This window comes from Varanus komodoensis, unplaced genomic scaffold (assembly GCF_004798865.1).
Source record: "Varanus komodoensis strain SLA01 unplaced genomic scaffold, ASM479886v1 scaffold10, whole genome shotgun sequence".
Lineage (NCBI taxonomy): Eukaryota > Metazoa > Chordata > Lepidosauria > Squamata > Varanidae > Varanus > Varanus komodoensis.
The window spans coordinates 18,957,843-18,975,529 of record NW_025335269.1 but is presented as its reverse complement, the minus strand read 5'-3'; the positions used below and the strand labels follow the sequence as shown (position 1 = coordinate 18,975,529).

Below are 17,687 nucleotides of genomic sequence, written 5' to 3'. Positions count from 1 at the left end.
GGTCACTTCTGCCAGGCACCACCAGGGGAATGAGGGGTTTGGGCTTGGGCTAATGCTTCAAGGCGCATATAGCATGGGAAGTGTGCCAAGGTCTGAAGACTCTAACCCACTGGGGTTCGTAAGCCCAGGAGGCTTAGTGTGTCATGCCAGCTCAGTCAAAATGAGAATGCAAACAGGTTTTCATTTCATTGTGAATACTACCTGGAAGGGCAAGAAAATGCTCCTATTCAGACAATCCACCATGTTTTCTTTCACAACATTCAGAATGTTCTGTGCTCAGGCACCGCCCTGCCGGAACAGAAAGTCACCGTTTGATACTCGTGGGGCTTTTTCGGGGGAGCAGTTCTTGTTTGGCTGGTTTGACTCCCTTAGATTTCCCCTCTTATTTTAGTTCTTCTGCACCCCTTGACACTCCACCAAGCATACCACTACTGAACTTGTTTTTCAGTAGCCCCATTGGGCCAAGTCATCCTCACAACCAGCTCCTAAGCTTGCTATTAATATATATGAAGATATTATTTTGTAGTATATTTTGCAATATAAGAACAAGAGAAACCAAAAACTATGAACAAATAATCTTGTAAATAAGGTGAATTGTCCTGCTGGACAGAATAGAATCAATTCTTTGATTCTGTTACTTATATGACTTATAATGGGTAAAACCTTAGCTACAGATTGCATATTGCTGGCTTATATGGCATTATGCTAAATATTACTTGGAACTAACATTTTAATTCTGACTTAAAAGCAGTGTCTCATCAGCTCTAAGGGGCATGAAGAAAGGTTGTGAAAGTAATTTCAAAGTTCGGGAGTAGATTATGATTAATTCTACCGCAACTCATGTATAAAGCTCACAGGGTTGGATCTCGGCATAACCGCATTGAAATTATATCTGTTAAGCTAGCTGTGCTGGATTTGATTTAATGGGCTTACTCTGCATATGAGTAAGACCTGTTACGGCCCACACGACATGTCACAGCATTAAAAAAAAAAAGCCACCTTGATGCTATACTTAAACTTAATTGTGCCTCACTTGATACACCACTTCCTCAGAGGGCAGATAATCCCACACACTCTGGTAAGTAACTTTTTTTACCACCCTATGAAGACAAAAAAATAGTTTTAAGGAATATTTATTATGTTTGTATTATGTTTGAGTAATACAAGTGAATTAATATTTCTGCTGCTGAATTACTGAATGCTTTGAAAGACTGAAAATAATATATATGATTGCATACAAGAAAAGCTACAACATTATCATTTATATATATTGCTTTACGGAGTGAAGAAACTTAGTTGCATAATTTTGTAGAAATAAAAATGCAGCACACATATCTATTTGTTCTGAATGACATCTCATTGAGTTCAGTGGCATTTACTCTCAAATTAAATAGTATAAGACATATCTTAAGGGATGGTTAAGCTGTAATTGCCTAAAATGTATGCACAATGGATCTTTATTTACTGGTACTTCACAAGCCCCTTGGAGTCCAATGGAGTTTGTTGCAATTTACAAGGTAAGCATGCATAGAATTACCGAAAAGAGACAGTATGCATTGGTTTTAATTTTCATGAAAGAACGAAAGGGAAAAAATGCCATTCTGTTCAAGTATACAGGGTGTCTTTGTGCGGTCACTCTGTCTAAGTTCACAATTCCCTAATGTCTGTTGGTGCCGATTGTCCCAGCCTCTGGGCAACTACTCGTACGCACCCAATTGTGTGCATCTGCTGCCGAAGTCGGGCAACAGTTTCATTCATCAACTCCTGAGAAATGACATTTTCAACACCCCCGAAAGCCAGGCACTGCATGTGAATGGGCGCACATGACCTCTTCTCCACAGAGTGGAAGTCGTCATCGTGCACATGTTTTTCCCCATAGCTACCACACCGTAGAGAGGCCAACATTTGTTTCTCACTTCTGCCCTGAGCCTTAAATAGTGCATGTGGAAATATGCGCAGGTGATCATGTTCCAGTGGTGGTCCCAGGCTGGGGTGACTCAACAGTCTGCACTTGCTCATGTGCTGCTGTGAACCGTGTCAGTCCCGGTTGGCCCCAGATGTGCAACCCTGGCTCTCTCCGCCTCTGCCCCATCACCTGCCATTCACTGATGCAGGCAGGAATGCAGGACCCTGGACTTCAGCCCCAAGTTGCACCCCTGGTTGCACCCCAGTGCATCTCTTAAAGGCACAGTAGTCTTCCGCTGTTACAGAAAAAATATTTCCACTACCAGAATCACAAAGGTTCAGGGGGATCCGGTGACTCCTATGTCAGTGTGTCTCCTTATCTGCTGCAGCTTTTATATTGAACATTACCGGAGTTATCCAAGATAGAGGTGGCGAACCAATGGGGTGGGGCACCATGGTTCAGCACCATGGACAGCTGCTACAAAGCTCAAAATAACTGCTGCGTTGAATGAGAAGCCCTGTTGTCATAGGAGTCACGTCTTCTCTTGCACATTTGGATGTCCACGGTTTGTTCCTGGGTTACAGCTCTGGGTTCTCCTCTCACCCCAGGAACCTAGAAATCTGTGTTTGGTCATCACACCAAAAAACCCAGGGATGAGGCCATCCCTGGATTGCTAAGCTCTGTCCAACAGCAAACAAGGCAAAGGGGTGGCAAGAACCAGAATGATCGTTCCCTCTCACTTCTTTCCTGGTAAACCAGGGCTTTGAAAAACATGGGTCATTGTGACATCCAAACTAAGAGGATTTTCTACATGAGGCATTTATTGTGCACTTGTGATTTTTCACCCGTGGTAGTTTGTGGGTGTTTTTAAGATGCCATCATCATCTCCCAGGGTTTCTTTCTTTTGCTCTCCAAGATTTTTGTTGATGTTCTTTGTTTTCAAGGAGGGTAGATCATGGTGAATCAAGTGTTACATAGAAATAGCAGAATGAAAAGCTGGTGTAGTCCAGAGAGGAGAGGACAGGAGAGGACAGGAGCTCAAGCATTTGGAAGAGCTGGCATTGTACAGTAATGCAACTCCAAATTATTAACCGCCACCCCTGGTACCCTCCACCTTTTCCACCCTTTCCTCAGATACAAAGTGGGGAAATGTGATTCACTGCATTTACAGGAGTGGATCACATTTTTTACCCTGTAAAAGCCAGCTAGCTTCATTTTAAAGGAGCATTTATGGAAGGCATTTCTGGTTTTTCACAGGGCTAAGTGGAGTGTGTTCTAGTTTCTTATGTTTGGCGGTTGCGGTTGTGCTGTTGGTAAGCATGTATGCAGCCATGAAATCTGTTTATGTCCCTATCAAAGCCAAGCCAAGCCAAGCCATATTAGCCCTAGCAAAAAACTTTTTCTAAAAGGAAGCCTGAGTTTTGGTAGTTCTCACATACCATGATCCAGTAAATAAAGTACCTTGTGCTTTTCAGTTTTCCTAAGCATCTAGTCTCAGGAAAGGATGGAAATGTGGAAGAGGAATATAACCAAGTTGACCTCTCTGAGAAGTGGGTGATCTTCAGCCCCCGTCTTCACTACCAAAAATACCATCAGAGCTTCACTTCTCCTTTGACAGCACACCAATTGACAACTGCCCAAACAATGTGCATGTTTTTCCACACAGCTACTGCACTGTAGAGATGGCAACTTTTGTTTCTCACTTCTGCCCTGCACCTTAAATAGCACATACAGAAATCTGAGCAGGTGATCATGTTCCAATGGTAGTCCCAAGCTCATGTGCTGCTATAATCCAAGCAGTCATTGGTTGAGAAATTATTACTAAAATTATTTTTGCATGCAAAGAAGGTCTGCAAAAATCTTTAAAAATTATTATTTTTATTGTGCACATGTGATTTTTCACCCATGAAAAATAAATAAATAAATTTTAAAAATAAATAATTTTATTTTAAAATTATGATTTTATAATTGCACAATTGAATGAGGGCAGAAATCAGAACCTTCAGTGGGACAGTGTTAGGAAAGTATCTGCAGTTAGAGTGCAGCAGGTACCAACCCTAGAGATTGACCAAAAGAGGGTCCAAATAGGCCTTTTCTTTCCTTTGCCTTCTCTTGTCAGCAGTGGAAGGTCAAGCTGTCATGGGAAAGCAAACACATAAGTGATCTCTCAAAAAGGGGAGGTGAGATTTACACTCCCTTCATGGTGAGATCATAATTTTTCCCTCTTTTTTACCATGACAGCCCTCACGGTGATACAAGACTTGTTTGGGAAAGTACAAAAGTCCATTCCAAAACTATTTCAGGAGAAAAAGAGTTTTGACCGTTTTAACAGGAAGCCAGCTGTTAAAATTCTGGGAACCCTTTAAAGGGGAGTTTTGACAGGACAATAGGGGCTTTTCTCTGGGACATATCACTATATATGACCCAGTCAAAAATCCCCCATTGCCCTTCAAAACCCGCCTTTTTAAAAGGATTCAGAGTGTAATCAGCTAGCTTCATTTTAACGTTGTCAAATCAGATAGCTGTCAAAGCTCCTTCTCCCTCAGAAAAGGTGGTGTGATGCACTTGGGACAAAGTGCAAAACATGCATCAGTCTGAAGGCTAACCATGCAAAAAGGGGCGAAATGCCCATCCATCCAATTCATTATTCTTTTTAGGCAGCAAGTCAGGATTTCTGCTACCTCACCTGGGTTTGACAAAAAGGAGAGGTACAACCAGGTATCACTGGCATATTTATCGCAGTGAAACCTACTGAATACTCTCTCCCAGCTGCTTCTTGCAAAAGTTAAATAGCATGAAGAATAAAACTGAGTGCTATGGAAACTTGTGACATTTGTGCCACAGAGCACAGCAATAATCTTCCATCACCACATTTTGGAGGTAACCATCCAGGCAAGAATGCTACCCATGTAAGCAATGTCCCATCTCCCAAACCAGAAGGATACCATCAAAAGTCACTGAAAGGTCCAGGACAATGAACGTGGTGCTCTTGGTCTCTCTCTTGGCAACAGTAATCCCACAGGGCAACTAAAGCAGTTTCTGATCCAAAACTGGACCTAAACTCAGGCTGAAATGGATCTAGAAATTCAACTTTTTCGAAGAACATCTGGAGTGGATCAGCAACCAAGCATGCTTCTCCTTGCCCAAGAGGCTTCGGCAAATGGGGCGGCATAAAAATGTTTTAATAAATAATAAATAAAATATGTCAGCCAATGGCCTGTGGTGGTTGTCCACCTCTGGGTCTATGTTAGGTTTCATCAAGTGTGGCCTGATTACTGCTTCTGTGAAGAAGGAAAATTCACCTTTTCCCAAGAAGGAACTTAGAACCTCACAGATCCAAGTGCTCATCTCCTCATTAGATGTAGCAAGTCAAAAGGATCAAGGGTTGAATCATACACGTGGGTGGTCAATCTCTCTGAAGCACCTTGTCTGCATCTTCACCAATATAGCTGGACCAGACAGTGCTCTGCACCTCTCAGTTAAAGGAACTGTCCTAATAGGAGAACCCAATGCTGAACACAGATAATTTTATAATTAAATGGCATGGATTTAAATATTTATATTTAAATTCATGCAATTTTTATCACAGCAAGTTATTTAAGGTGAGACCAATTACCTCTCAGAATCAGGTTGTAATAGCCTCTTCAGCACCTGAAAGCACCTGCTTGGTAAAACTGTGAAGTTGCAATGGAGATTTTCAAAAGTAACTTCTCTGCCACCTTAACCACTGCACAGTAACTTCAATAATGAGGATGAACCAGTGTTCAGCTGGACTCTTCACAAGTCCTTCTCCACTTACATTCCAATCAATGTCCCACTTGCCTCAATGCTCAAAACTCCAAGCCATACCAACAGGCTAATCTGACTCTGCCAAGGGGGAAAAAGTGCTTGGTGTGATTGTGACAACTTTTCTACTCAGTTCCATATTATATAGAGGGACCAGGATTTTGACAGGAGCCCTAGTCACCCCAAGTGAAAATCCCCCAAAGCTCTTTGGAAAGCATTAGGCTCTTCAGTTTCTAGGGGCAGATCCCACATCTCACATCGATCTTCAACTGTATAAATTGGGCATGTGTTCAACTTCATTGCAGAGTTCACTTTGTAGTGACTTTGTAGTCTCCACAAAGCCTTATACTGCCATCTGATTTCAACACCAAGTCTATGGGAGCAGTCTGCTCTGAGAACTGTTTGGGTTCAGTAATGTCTTTAGACTAAACTTGATTTAATTTGTCTTCCAGTCTATAGCATATAGTACTGACTAGGGCTTCAAAAAAGTGTTTTAGCATCTGGATTCACACAGATCCTGTTTGTTACCACTTTTAGAGTACTCAAATGCTCTCTGGATAACTCCAGGCATTTTTCAGGAAGTGCTTTGGATCCTGCTGAAATGTTTAGGATTGCCTTCTTTGCTGATGTTTTACCCAGTGGAGCTTCAGCAGCCATATCCAATCCTGGCCCATAAGACCAGGGCCTCTTCTACTATAACTAAAGATATTTACATATTTCTCTCCCACATGTATCTTACCTCTCACTGGAACAGTCAATATGAAACCTAGCATTAGTCACATAAGGGGCCATTCTGGACCCCATACACAAATGCCTCCAGCAAGGCAAATGCTGCGTATGAATGACGCTTGCTCTGGCTGCAAGTTTCCCCCAGGAGGTTTCAGTCAGCATAAAAATGGCTTTAGGTAATATAATTTTTTTTCCACAAGCTATGCATAACAATCAAATCTGCCTATCAATGTGGACTGATTGACCTTTAAACTGCATTGCAGTAGTTTGACTTACAAAATTTAAACAGCATAAAGAAGCTTTCTTTCCACAGATTTTGATTCTGTTTGCTCAGATTCTTGGGGTTCAAAAGAGATTAAGATGGCCTATATTTAACCATCATTTGTGCCTTTGTTTGGATATAAAAGTACCCCACAAAGCTATTTTTATGCAATCTTGGGGATATTTTTGGCCCTAGAGTTGCTTTGGCTTAGAGAAATGGTGTTTAAAAGGCAGGAGACTGAAATGTATGTACTTTTTTTTTTTACTAGGCAGAGTTTGATGATGTCCTAGGAGGACTAGACTGTAGATTTATGTAAAAAATAAAAAAAGAATGTAAGGTGTAGGGGGGGGGGGGAGGTCAGTTACCCCAACATGTGGGATAAGTTAATGCTGCTGTTAATAGTGCAAAGACACTAAAATCTGCTGGTATGGCTGAAGAAACTGGACATTTGAAGGGTCATAGTCTTTGATTATGGGTTGGAAGAGGAATAAATTTTAATATTCAGCCTCTGGTGTTGCCCAGCCTTTGATTTATGCAGTCTTCATCATCAGAAAGACTAAGAAAGACTGCCAGCTTGTATCTGTGTATACAGCATGGTGAATTAATGCTGGACTTTTTATGCTAATGAAAAAGTCCAAGGGGCACCGCCATGTCCCTTACGTTGAAGCGATCACAAAAGAAGGTTCTAGTCTTACAAGCCTTAAAAGGCAATTGCGTCTAAAAATGACACCTGTTGAGCAGATCAACAGAAACTTGGCTTCAGTGATTTACATGCAGAGCTACAAATGTCAGCTACAAAGCCTGCAGTAAGAGATAAGAGTGCCCACCCCACATGCCTCCTGCAGGAACTACAACTTGCAGATTCTTTGAAAGCTACACACACACATCCGAACAAGCACTTCTACACCTTAATAAATTGCATGGCTGCTACAATCAATGTCATCCCCCACTCCCCACACTTCATTTCCCTAAAAGCCCCATAACATACCACATTAAAAAAAAGGAATAACGCTACTGGGCGACTTTGTAGTGCTGATGTGTAACCCAGTTTCCTAGCCACAGATCTGTCTCATGTAGACACAATCAAAAGTCTTATTTGCATACATTAACAGAGTATATTTGGTACATGTTTACACATTTATTGAGTTATGTTAGAACTTAAGATGGGAGTTGAAAGCAGCATAAACTCTTTGCTGCCCCTTTTACTTTTAAGGGTTGACAAACACCAGAGGTGTCATTCCTGAAACTCAAACAGGGCTAGCAGACCTTCACCAGAATTTCCCATTGCACACACAGTGGCGTATTACATTTGTTCAACTGCTTGGGCAAATTTGTATGACTGCTTGGGCAAATATCCTGCATAGTGGCTGTGGCATTCATGCAACATGAAAGGAGCTAGGCAATATGCTTGTGCAGATGTAACTTCAGTTGGATCCTCTTATTATACATAGTTCAGAATCTAGTTTTTACTAGCACAACATGATTGAGTAAGTAGAATAACACAGCTGGATGCAACCCTTAATACCCAGGCATGGGCTACACTAAATTCTGGATTTCTGAATTCTTCTTTATTATTGCCCAACACAGAAAACCTCCCTCCCAGCAAAAAGTTTTCAAATGAACCTAAAAATTATTTTTTCAGTCAGGGGGTGTGTCAGTAACTTCAGTAACTGACTCAAAACACCAAAAGGCAGTTGCTCACGGTGTTTGGGGCTCAACAAAATTTAGAGCAGGAGAGGGCAGATATGGGAGAGGGCTGCATCCCCACTGTGCCCCCTACAATCTGTCTCCATTAAACATCCATGACTGAAAATCTGGAATAAACTGGGGTAGCATGGAAATAATATCCCATGAAACAGGTCAGGGGAATCAGCTTGCCTTCCTGAAACGCAGAGGTTTGACATATGGATAAATAAGCCCTGTTTGCAATAAAAATGTTATGCAAGACATCACTAAGTGCACTGAGAAAAACAGAAGGAAGTCATTGGTGGTTTTGTTGGTAGGAAAAAGTGAAGGGGAAAAGGTGTCTCTACTGAACTGGGTGTTATAAATCTAGTTTGTTTCAAAGTTATCCCTACACTCATGTTCAAGCTGCAGACGCCATTTACTGCGCCCCAAAATATATCTTTTAAAATCCACTGCTGATTTGGGGAGAAGAGCTCTGGGCACATTTGGAAGCATTTGCCTTGTGTGCTATGGCTTCGCCAGCCCTACTCTGTAAGTCGTGCTCATCCACAGGGATCAACTGCTATCTGGTCCTTCTCCCTGTCCAGAAGCCCTCATTGCATAGCATTTTAAGCCCACTTTGAGTGGGAAGAAAGGAAATTTCCCATGTTAATAGTGCTGCGCCAAAAATGTCTCCCACATTTTCAGCCACTTGCATTCAGTTTGATAGCAAATACATGGCTTTAGAAAGGAAATTCAGAGGAGGAAAAAATGTCAAACGACTGCTCATGGACTGTGTTTTGGGAGTGGTGGTGTTTACCTGAGGTGGCATAAGAATGTGTCCTTCTCTGTAGGATCACTGTTCCCAGGGCCATTGCTAGGCACTTACAGGTTTGGGAGTCCGGGACCACATGCCAAGAATCTGCACATCCACATATATATGTGTAATTCTAAAAATAATTCCTAAGATGGATCTAAATTTCCCAGAATAGAAAGCCAGCCAATTAATTTCTCATCCAACTGGCCTCAAAATTCCTTCTTAAATTAATTTGTGCCCTTCCCTAGAGGTTCTCCAAATCAAAACGGGAGGCAGGGGAGTCCTTTAATTAAAGGAAACAGTTGTGCTATATGCCCTGCCAATGGTGAGCTTTACGTGTGCAAAACTGTTGGACAATTTCTCCTGCCCCTGGAGAAATTCTCTGAAATTGTCTCCCACCCCCTTCAGCTTCTCTGCCTGCATGGTCTGCTTTTGACAAATTTTATCCTTCTGTTTAGGTTTCACAGGAAAATGACAACTATCCCTGAAGCAGACAACATCACCAGGATATTCACGCAGTATTCGGTGTATGATTATAGTTATGATGACACCCCAGCCCCATGCAGCAAAGCAGGAGTGAGGCGTTTTCGTTCTTGGTTCCTTCCCACATTTTACTCCCTCGTGTTCCTGTTTGGCTTGGCAGGGAATCTCCTTGTCGTCTTGGTGCTGCTGAAATACAAGAGGCTGAGAACCATGACGGATATCTACCTGCTCAATCTTGCCATCTCCGACTTGCTTTTTGTTTTGGCTCTTCCTTTCTGGTCATATTTCGTGGCTGATGAGTGGGTGTTTGGAAATGGCTTCTGTAAACTAATCTCTTGGGTCTACCAGGTTGGATTTTACAGTGGGATCTTTTTCATTGTACTCATGAGCATCGACAGGTACCTTGCCATTGTTCATGTTGTGTTTGCTTTGAAAGCAAGAACTGTCAGCCATGGCATTGTGACTAGTGTTGTTGTATGGGTGATTGCTGGTACAGCTGCTATTCCAGAAATAATATTCAGCCAATCTGTTAGTGAGTATAATTATACAATGTGCAAGCTAGTGTACTTCAAGAATCAGACAACATGGAATCTCTTCACTGCCTTGGAAACCAACATTTTAGGCCTTCTTGTGCCATTCATTGTCATGTTGGTTTGCTATACAGAGATTGTGAAGACCCTGCTGCGCTGCAGAAATAATAAGAAAAAGAAGGCTGTCAAAATGATCTTTGCTGTTATGCTTGTGTTTTTCCTGTTTTGGACCCCTTATAACATTGTCCTTTTCTTACAGTGTTTGGTTGATATAGGCATTATTAGAGAATGCCAAATCAGCAAAAACCTGGATTATGCAATTCAGGTAACTCAAACAGTAGCGTTTTTTCACTGCTCTCTTAATCCTATTATCTACTTCTTCATGGGACAAAAGTTCAAGAAATACATCAAACTATTCTTTAAGAACTACATCTTTTCAAAAATATTTTGCAAAGCCTGTGGATTCCCCGATACCGTCTACTTCGAATCATCAGGATCACTCTACACTCAGTCCACAAGTGATGAAGAGCCTCTCTGAAAATGCTGAAATATGCTGTTGTGTTTTTAGGGAGGCATTTTTGTTCATTTCTTTTTGGTTTAGGGGTATTTTTGCCTGTCTGTTTACTTTGTGGTGTGTAGGGAGGGAGTATTTTGCCTCTTTGATTGTTGGAAGAACAATCAGAACATCACCAGTTTTTCTTTCTGTAAAATGGGCACCTTTTGCTTTGTAGGAACAAATATGAGCCTTGGCATTTGGGGCCCAAACCCAGGCCATGCAACCATTTTCTTGGAAAATCTAACTAGGCAGATCACAGAGCAGCCAGTATTTTGCCTGGGCCTATAACAGCATCTCAGCTTTCTAAATGTTCCCACAGGCCCAAAAATATTGCTCTGTGGGGAACTAGCAAATGTAGGAAATTCAGTGTGAAGAGGATTTTTTTAAAAAAATCAAATTGGAGAAAGATATGGCATAAAATTAATCAGTCTGACTGCATTGAACTTCAGTGACTGAAGATCTGGAATAAGCAAAGGAATAATATTCCTTGATTCAGGCTAGTGATCAGTTTGCTTTCCTGAAACTCAGAGGCTTGATATATGGACAAAAAAACCACCCTTGCAACAAAAGCCTTATGCATGGCAGCACCAAGCGCACTGAATAGTGCAGTCATGCAGATTTTAAGTGCTTTATGCTTATTAGCTTACACCTCCTCAAAAATGTGATTACTCAAGTACCTGCTAAGAGATTAATCATCTTATATGGGTTTCCTTTCAAGTCACCATATAAGATCTGCTTGCAAAGTCCTTCCATCTTCTGGGATTTTTCTTCTATATATAGTAGAACTTTATTCAATTTGCACTAATTGTGTATGGTTTTCAGTTATATTACCTTGTTATGCACATTGCCTGACTTCTCCTTGTTTTAATATTGGCTCTACACATGAGGATATTATTGACTCTGTTGTTCATCTTTCCGTTTTTGTAAAAGAAGAGAAGATTTTATATCCCTGTCATCATGCCCAAGTGTTTTCTGTATTTTCATGTCTAGAAATTGTTCTCAAAAATGTGTGTGTTCAGTAAAAACTTGTAAAGACATTTCTATTTTTGCTTGACTGTTAATGCTTTTGAAATATTACTGCTATTTTATAATGAATATATTTCTTAATAAACAGTTTGCATGTGAAAAGGATAGGTCTATAATGAGTTTATGCAAGCTGTATGAAAATAAAATACAAAGGAAAATTAATTCTAAACACCTGGAGCGAAATGACTGCTATAGCTATCGCAAAAGAATAAGAAAGCATACTGGCTTGTATGACTGGTGTTACTACAGGACTGTGGAAGTTAAGGAAGTGTGGATTTGCACAGTTCCTTGAATGGAACACCATGAGAGCTCCATGTTAAGAGGAAAATCTCCCAGTTTCTTCAAGAAGTACAATTTCTATGAGCACACACCTTGCCTTGGTCTTCCTCCTTTCAGCTGGAGAGGCATTGCTTGCTCAATCAAAAATAGAAAGTGGTGCCCATCAAGTAGATGATAGTTGCAGTCAATCCTTTCACCTTATTGATGAAACATGAGCTACCCAGAACAGTTTAACAGGAGAACGTCAAACTGCTCACATAGGGAAGAGTCATGGTTATGTGACAATTTAGAGTTATGTATGAGAAAAGTGGGAATTATCCTCCCTAAATGGTCCTGGAAAGGCCCTTTTTGCTGTTACAATGCAGGTCTAGTGCATTTCGGCAGAGGGAACAACCGAGGCACCTGAAAAGATGAGACATAGATTGCCTGCACCCATCATCATTCAAATTTATATAGTTAAGAATGCTAATGAAGCACCATTGGTCTTGCTTTTTTTCAACGGGGACTGCACATCTGACCCTGCTATGGGTCCCATGCCACACGCAGACATAGGCAGTTCATCACACAAAACTGGCAGTCCCAGAGGGACAGTCCCAGAGGGAGATGCATGTCACACAGTTCATCAGGGTTGCATTATGCATCAGCAGCCTCTGTTGCTGAATCAAAATGGGAGCTATAATAGGCAGTTGCAAGTACTGGAATTAAGAGTGAGCAAGGAAGACAGCAAGTTTATGGATGGCACCAAATTATTTAGGGTGGTCAAAACAAACAAAAGGTGGTGAGGAACACTAGAAGGAGCTCTCAAAACTGGGAGAATGGTTCTCACAAAATGGCCAAAGAGATTCATGTAAAGTGGTTGGATCGGAGCAAAAATATATCCATGTTCTGGATAATTAAGAAAAGAATTGGAAATAAAATTGCCAGTATCATTCTCCCCTCTGTACAAATCTATGGGGCAACTATTCTTGGGATACTGATCACTGCAGGTAAAAAAGGATATTACAGACTTGGAAAAAGGAAGGAAATAGCAGTTAAAAGGATCAAGGGCTGGACCATCTCCCCTATGAGAAGTAGCTGGGACAGTTTAGCTTAGAAAAAAGGAAATAAAGGTATATAAATTATGCATGGTATAGAGAAAGTGACCAGGGAGACATTTTTCTCCCTCTCTCATTACAGCAGAATCTGAGGTCATCCCATGAGGCTGATTGCTGGAAGATTCAGAACAGATAAAAGGAGGAAAGAATTCACTGCCACAGAAAGTAGTGATGGCCACCAATTTAGAGGGCTTTAAAGGGGAATTGGACCAATACATTGATTGACTGATTGAATGAATGAATGAATGAATGATTTGATTTGATTTGATTTATATCTTGTTTTTTTCCTTATGAACTCAAAGCAGCTTACATCATTCTCCTTCTTCTGTTCTCAATCTTAACCCCCAGAAGATCAACCCTGTAAGGTAGGTTGTGTTGAGTCTGTGATTGGCCCAAAGTCACCCAGTTGGCTCCGTGGTGGAACAGGGACTAGAACCCAGGTTGCCTGAGTCCCAGTCCCATGCTCTTAACCACTACACCACACTGGCTTTCTATGGATTATGGCTTTATGCTACCTCCAGTATGAGAAGTAATAGGGCTAGGTTAGCTGCTGGGAAACATGGGCTAGAGGTGCTGTTGCCTTGCCTTCAAGTCCTGCTCGTGAGTTTCCTGCAGGCAGCTGCTTAGCCATTGTGTGAACAGAATGACGGCCTAGCCCTAGATAGTTCTTAGCTGGATCCAGTGTGCCTCTTCTTACATTCTTACAGTGATGAAAGGAAAATGCTGTTCAGGAAATAAGCATGAAATGCTATGCTTGTTATAATGCCTCCTATCTTAAAATCTGACCAACAAGATCATTTCCAACTAACACCTCTAACACATATGTAGATTTGTACATTTACAGAGGTAGTAAAGGAAGAGCACGTACAATTACACTCAGGTATACCTGAGTGTTGACTGATTGCACTCGTAAGAATAAGTAGCATCATGAGGTAAGGAAAATCTTCAGTGTTCCCTTTCAACATATAAGTTTGTTGTTGTTTTTTAATAATTTATACTGCTCATAGTCTTCATTAGTACTGTTCAGTGCCTCCGAGTAGCGTCACATTCCACTTATTTTTTATCAAGGCTGAATAACATTGAATTACAAAAATATCCCAAAGCTAATATATTGTTATAGTCTGCTTCCAAACAACTTGTTGTTAGTAGCCAATCAACCTGAAAAGTATATTAAAAACACTTAGGGCACAACCTTATTTAAGGTTAGACAGGAAAAAAGGCCTACAACTCCTATCCAGGGCCTGCTGGGAGTTGTAGGCTGCTTTTAAATGTCCAAATTTGCATAGAATTGCTGCTTCGGGACATGTTCTTATATCTATTGAGAGATTAAAAGGTCTACAACTACCAGTGTTCCTGGTCATTTCACAGAGTAATAAGGGTTTGTTTGAGTTATTTTGTCTAAACATGCATAGCAGGGCACTCTTAGTCCCCCCCCTGGAGACAGCATAACCCAAACCCTCATCATCTCTGAACTCAGCCTGGCACTCAGAGCTAGGACTCTGCCAAAAAATCCCCCAACATTTTTTACCATTTTCATTCAGCACAATAGAAAACAAGTTGAAAGAAATTCAGTGGTGAAAAAGAATTACAGATTTTCTCATGGGCTGGATTCAGGGCTTCTTCTTAATGAGAAGTCAGGAGAGAAATCTGTGCAGGTGTACAATTATTTCTCCAAAAACTGGCAGCCTCCAGAGTTCCCACGTTTCAGTTAAAGCCCAGGGGAAGATATCATGGCATAATTCCTCTCCTTGGGCTTTTTAAGACCCGGCAGTGTAGGTTACCTGAGAGGTTGCAACGCAACAGAAAGAAGTGTAATAGAAAGGAAACACACAGCTTCCTTGGCTGGCTTGTACTGGTTAGGTGAGCTCAAAACACCACAAACCTACATGATAAAACACTTTGATAATGAGATAGAGCAATGGAATCTTTTTTCATGGGGGAAGAAAACTTTAAAGAAATTGGGAGGACTAGCTCTGCCTCTCCCTAGAGTTCAGCAAAACACTGTCCCTCTCTTAACCTGCTTGGTGGTGGATGTAAAATTGACACCAGCCTGCCTGTGCAACCAAAAAAGTACCAAAATAAATAAATGAGAGAGGAAGAAGCTATGCTAGAGCCCTTATCTGAGAAACTGTCAAGAATTACTCCATCCTTTGGAGAATTATGGTGAAATAGTCCCAATTTTTCTGCCAAAAACAAGGCAGAGAAATTTGAGAGGCCATTTCAGCACTGCAAAACCCAAGGCAAGTGCTCATTTTGCCCACTGCTAAACTAGCTCTGAACATGCTACCAGAAGCAGCATCATTTATGCCAGTTCTTCGACAGCGTACTAGAACTAGCTGACAGTGAAAGATCTGTTTTGACTCAGAGCTGATGCACCAACCCACTTTTACCAGCAAGCTGTGTTGTCTGACTAATTCAAGGAGGCAGAGTGAAAATGATGGTAGTCCTGGGCAATTGTATTCATGGGCTGCTGGCTGAGTCCCAGACAATGGAATCAGAACGTGAAACATCTTACGGTGAAATTGGGCATGATGGGTTGAGTCAAGATTCTGAGATGCAGGAGGTGGAGGAGATGATGTCAAGACCAGGCATTTGGCTGAGCCAGACCATTTCTGGGAATGACCAAGATGACCAAGCCAGTGGGAGGGGTCACTGAAGATGAGGTCTTGACCCCATGACAAGGCATCAGCAGAGGCGGGAGGCCAAACTGACTGAGTGACGTGCAGAGAGGAGGTGTGGTCGCTTACAGAAGGCCCCTCTGAAAAGGATGGGGCCCATGAATGTACTTAAGGAGAGTTCCTGGAGGTAAACACTAGATTGGGTTCACCAAACTGCTCTGTGCATGTTCAGAGACCCATTCTGGGTGAACTGTACTTGGGAGTATCAAAGAACATTTTGCAAGGAAAGTCTGTGGCTTTTGACTGCTCAGATGAACCTTGTCTCATGACAGTTATAGGCACAGCCTTCCCCAACCTGGCACCCTAGAGTTCTTCTAGACCACAACTGATAGCATTCCCAACTGTTTGCCATGCTGGCTGAGGCTAATGGGAATTGAAGCCCAAAACATCTGGAGGGCAGGGTTCCCCCCTCCCCCAATTTATATCCTGCCTTTTTCCTACAAAGGGCTCAAGGCAGCTTATATCATTCTCCTCCTCCATCTTATCCCCACAACAACAACCCTGTGAGGTAGGTTGGGCTGAGAGTCTGTGACTGGCCCAAAGTCACCCAGTTGGCTCCATGGCCGAGTGGGGACTAGAACCCAGATCGCCTGAGTCCCAGTCCCATGCTCTTAACCACTAAGCCACACTAGTTGAGGGAGACTGTACTTAAGGAAGAGAATTGGAGCTCTTAAATGAGTCCTTTCATTTTTGATAGGATTTTATACATTGGAACCTACAAATAAAAAAAAAGAGGAGAAAACCATATAACTTTTTTGCACAGTTCAAAAGTCTGCACACTGTTTTGTAAACTGATAGTAGTTTACACTATAAGTTAGTTTTTACACTATTTTATGAACCATATGATCTTCCTGGGAATATTAGCATGTAGTTCCCTAGCATAGGAATAATTTCCTGATGGGGAAGAAAAGTGCTATACTGTACAAAACCACTTTTAATATACAAGGTAGCTTTAGTATACAATGTAATTGCTAGCAGTGGCAAATTTGATCAAATGCCCAGATGTCCTTCCCCTCCACTGCATGCAGTACTATAGTCCAATTTGGGGCTGTGGAATGAGAAATCCATATTTTGGATCTCCTTAACCCTAAGAGCATCCACAGAGACATCCCCAGTGGGATGCCCCCATACAATCACAAGTTCAATTAATGCTCTGTTTCCATTTTTAAAATATGCATACACAGACTTGTATGGAATGAATGCTACTTCCTAGCAATGAAACACAGGCTTCAACAAAAGCAGACCAAATTTCAAAATAAATATCCATTTGAAGATAGTGTTTATATGCCTCCTGTTCAATCATGAAAAGTGCTGTAAGCTCCTGAATCCACTGGATTTTAGGAGGTAGTTTTTATCCTTACAATGTTATATCCTCTGCTTTCAAGCAGTTAAAAGAGCACAGAGAATCCATTTCTATTTCCAGGAATAACAGACACATAATTCAAAAGAACAATAAAACACAGCCCAAGATCCACAGATGTGACAGGCAGATGTCAAAGCAGTTTCACTGATTTGGTATTTTGTGATTCCCACCAGAGTTACTTAAATTCCCAAATGAGTCAAAAGAAGTTGGGGTCCCTTCATTTACACCCAAGCTGCAAAGAGAAGACTAAGCAAAGTGACTTGTGTATATAGACTTCTATAGAAATGAATTATCAAGTTGCTCATGTATTCAAATTACTGCTTATATCAGACAGATTCTTCTCTGATTTGGTCTTTTTTTTAAAGCAGGTTGATGGTACAATGCAGAATGATTCTGCAAGAGATCTTCTGTAGGGGGGACACATGGCACAGGGGGAGGATATGCACCCACCACTCCACTGCTGGTATCTGTACTCCACCAGAAAACGAACTGCTAGGTCTTTGAACAGCTGTA

At 41.4% G+C, this 17,687-nt stretch overlaps 1 protein-coding gene across 1 annotated transcript; it reads left to right on the top strand.

Annotated features, from left to right (window-relative positions):
• The first annotated feature begins 1,041 nt into the window (after nt 1-1,041).
• Nucleotides 1,042-11,805, top strand: CCR4 (C-C motif chemokine receptor 4). The gene is made up of 2 exons (XM_044419160.1): nt 1,042-1,078; nt 9,624-11,805. Exon 2 carries the CDS (start codon nt 9,637-9,639, stop codon nt 10,714-10,716), a length of 1,080 nt encoding a protein of 359 aa, XP_044275095.1. The 5' UTR covers nt 1,042-1,078; nt 9,624-9,636; the 3' UTR covers nt 10,717-11,805.
• Nucleotides 11,806-17,687: the final 5,882 nt, after the last annotated feature.

Excerpts from the sequence above, each read along its gene's own strand:
- CCR4 (XM_044419160.1), top strand. The coding sequence starts at position 9,637 with ATGACAACTATCCCTGAAGCAGACAACATCACCAGGATATTCACGCAG.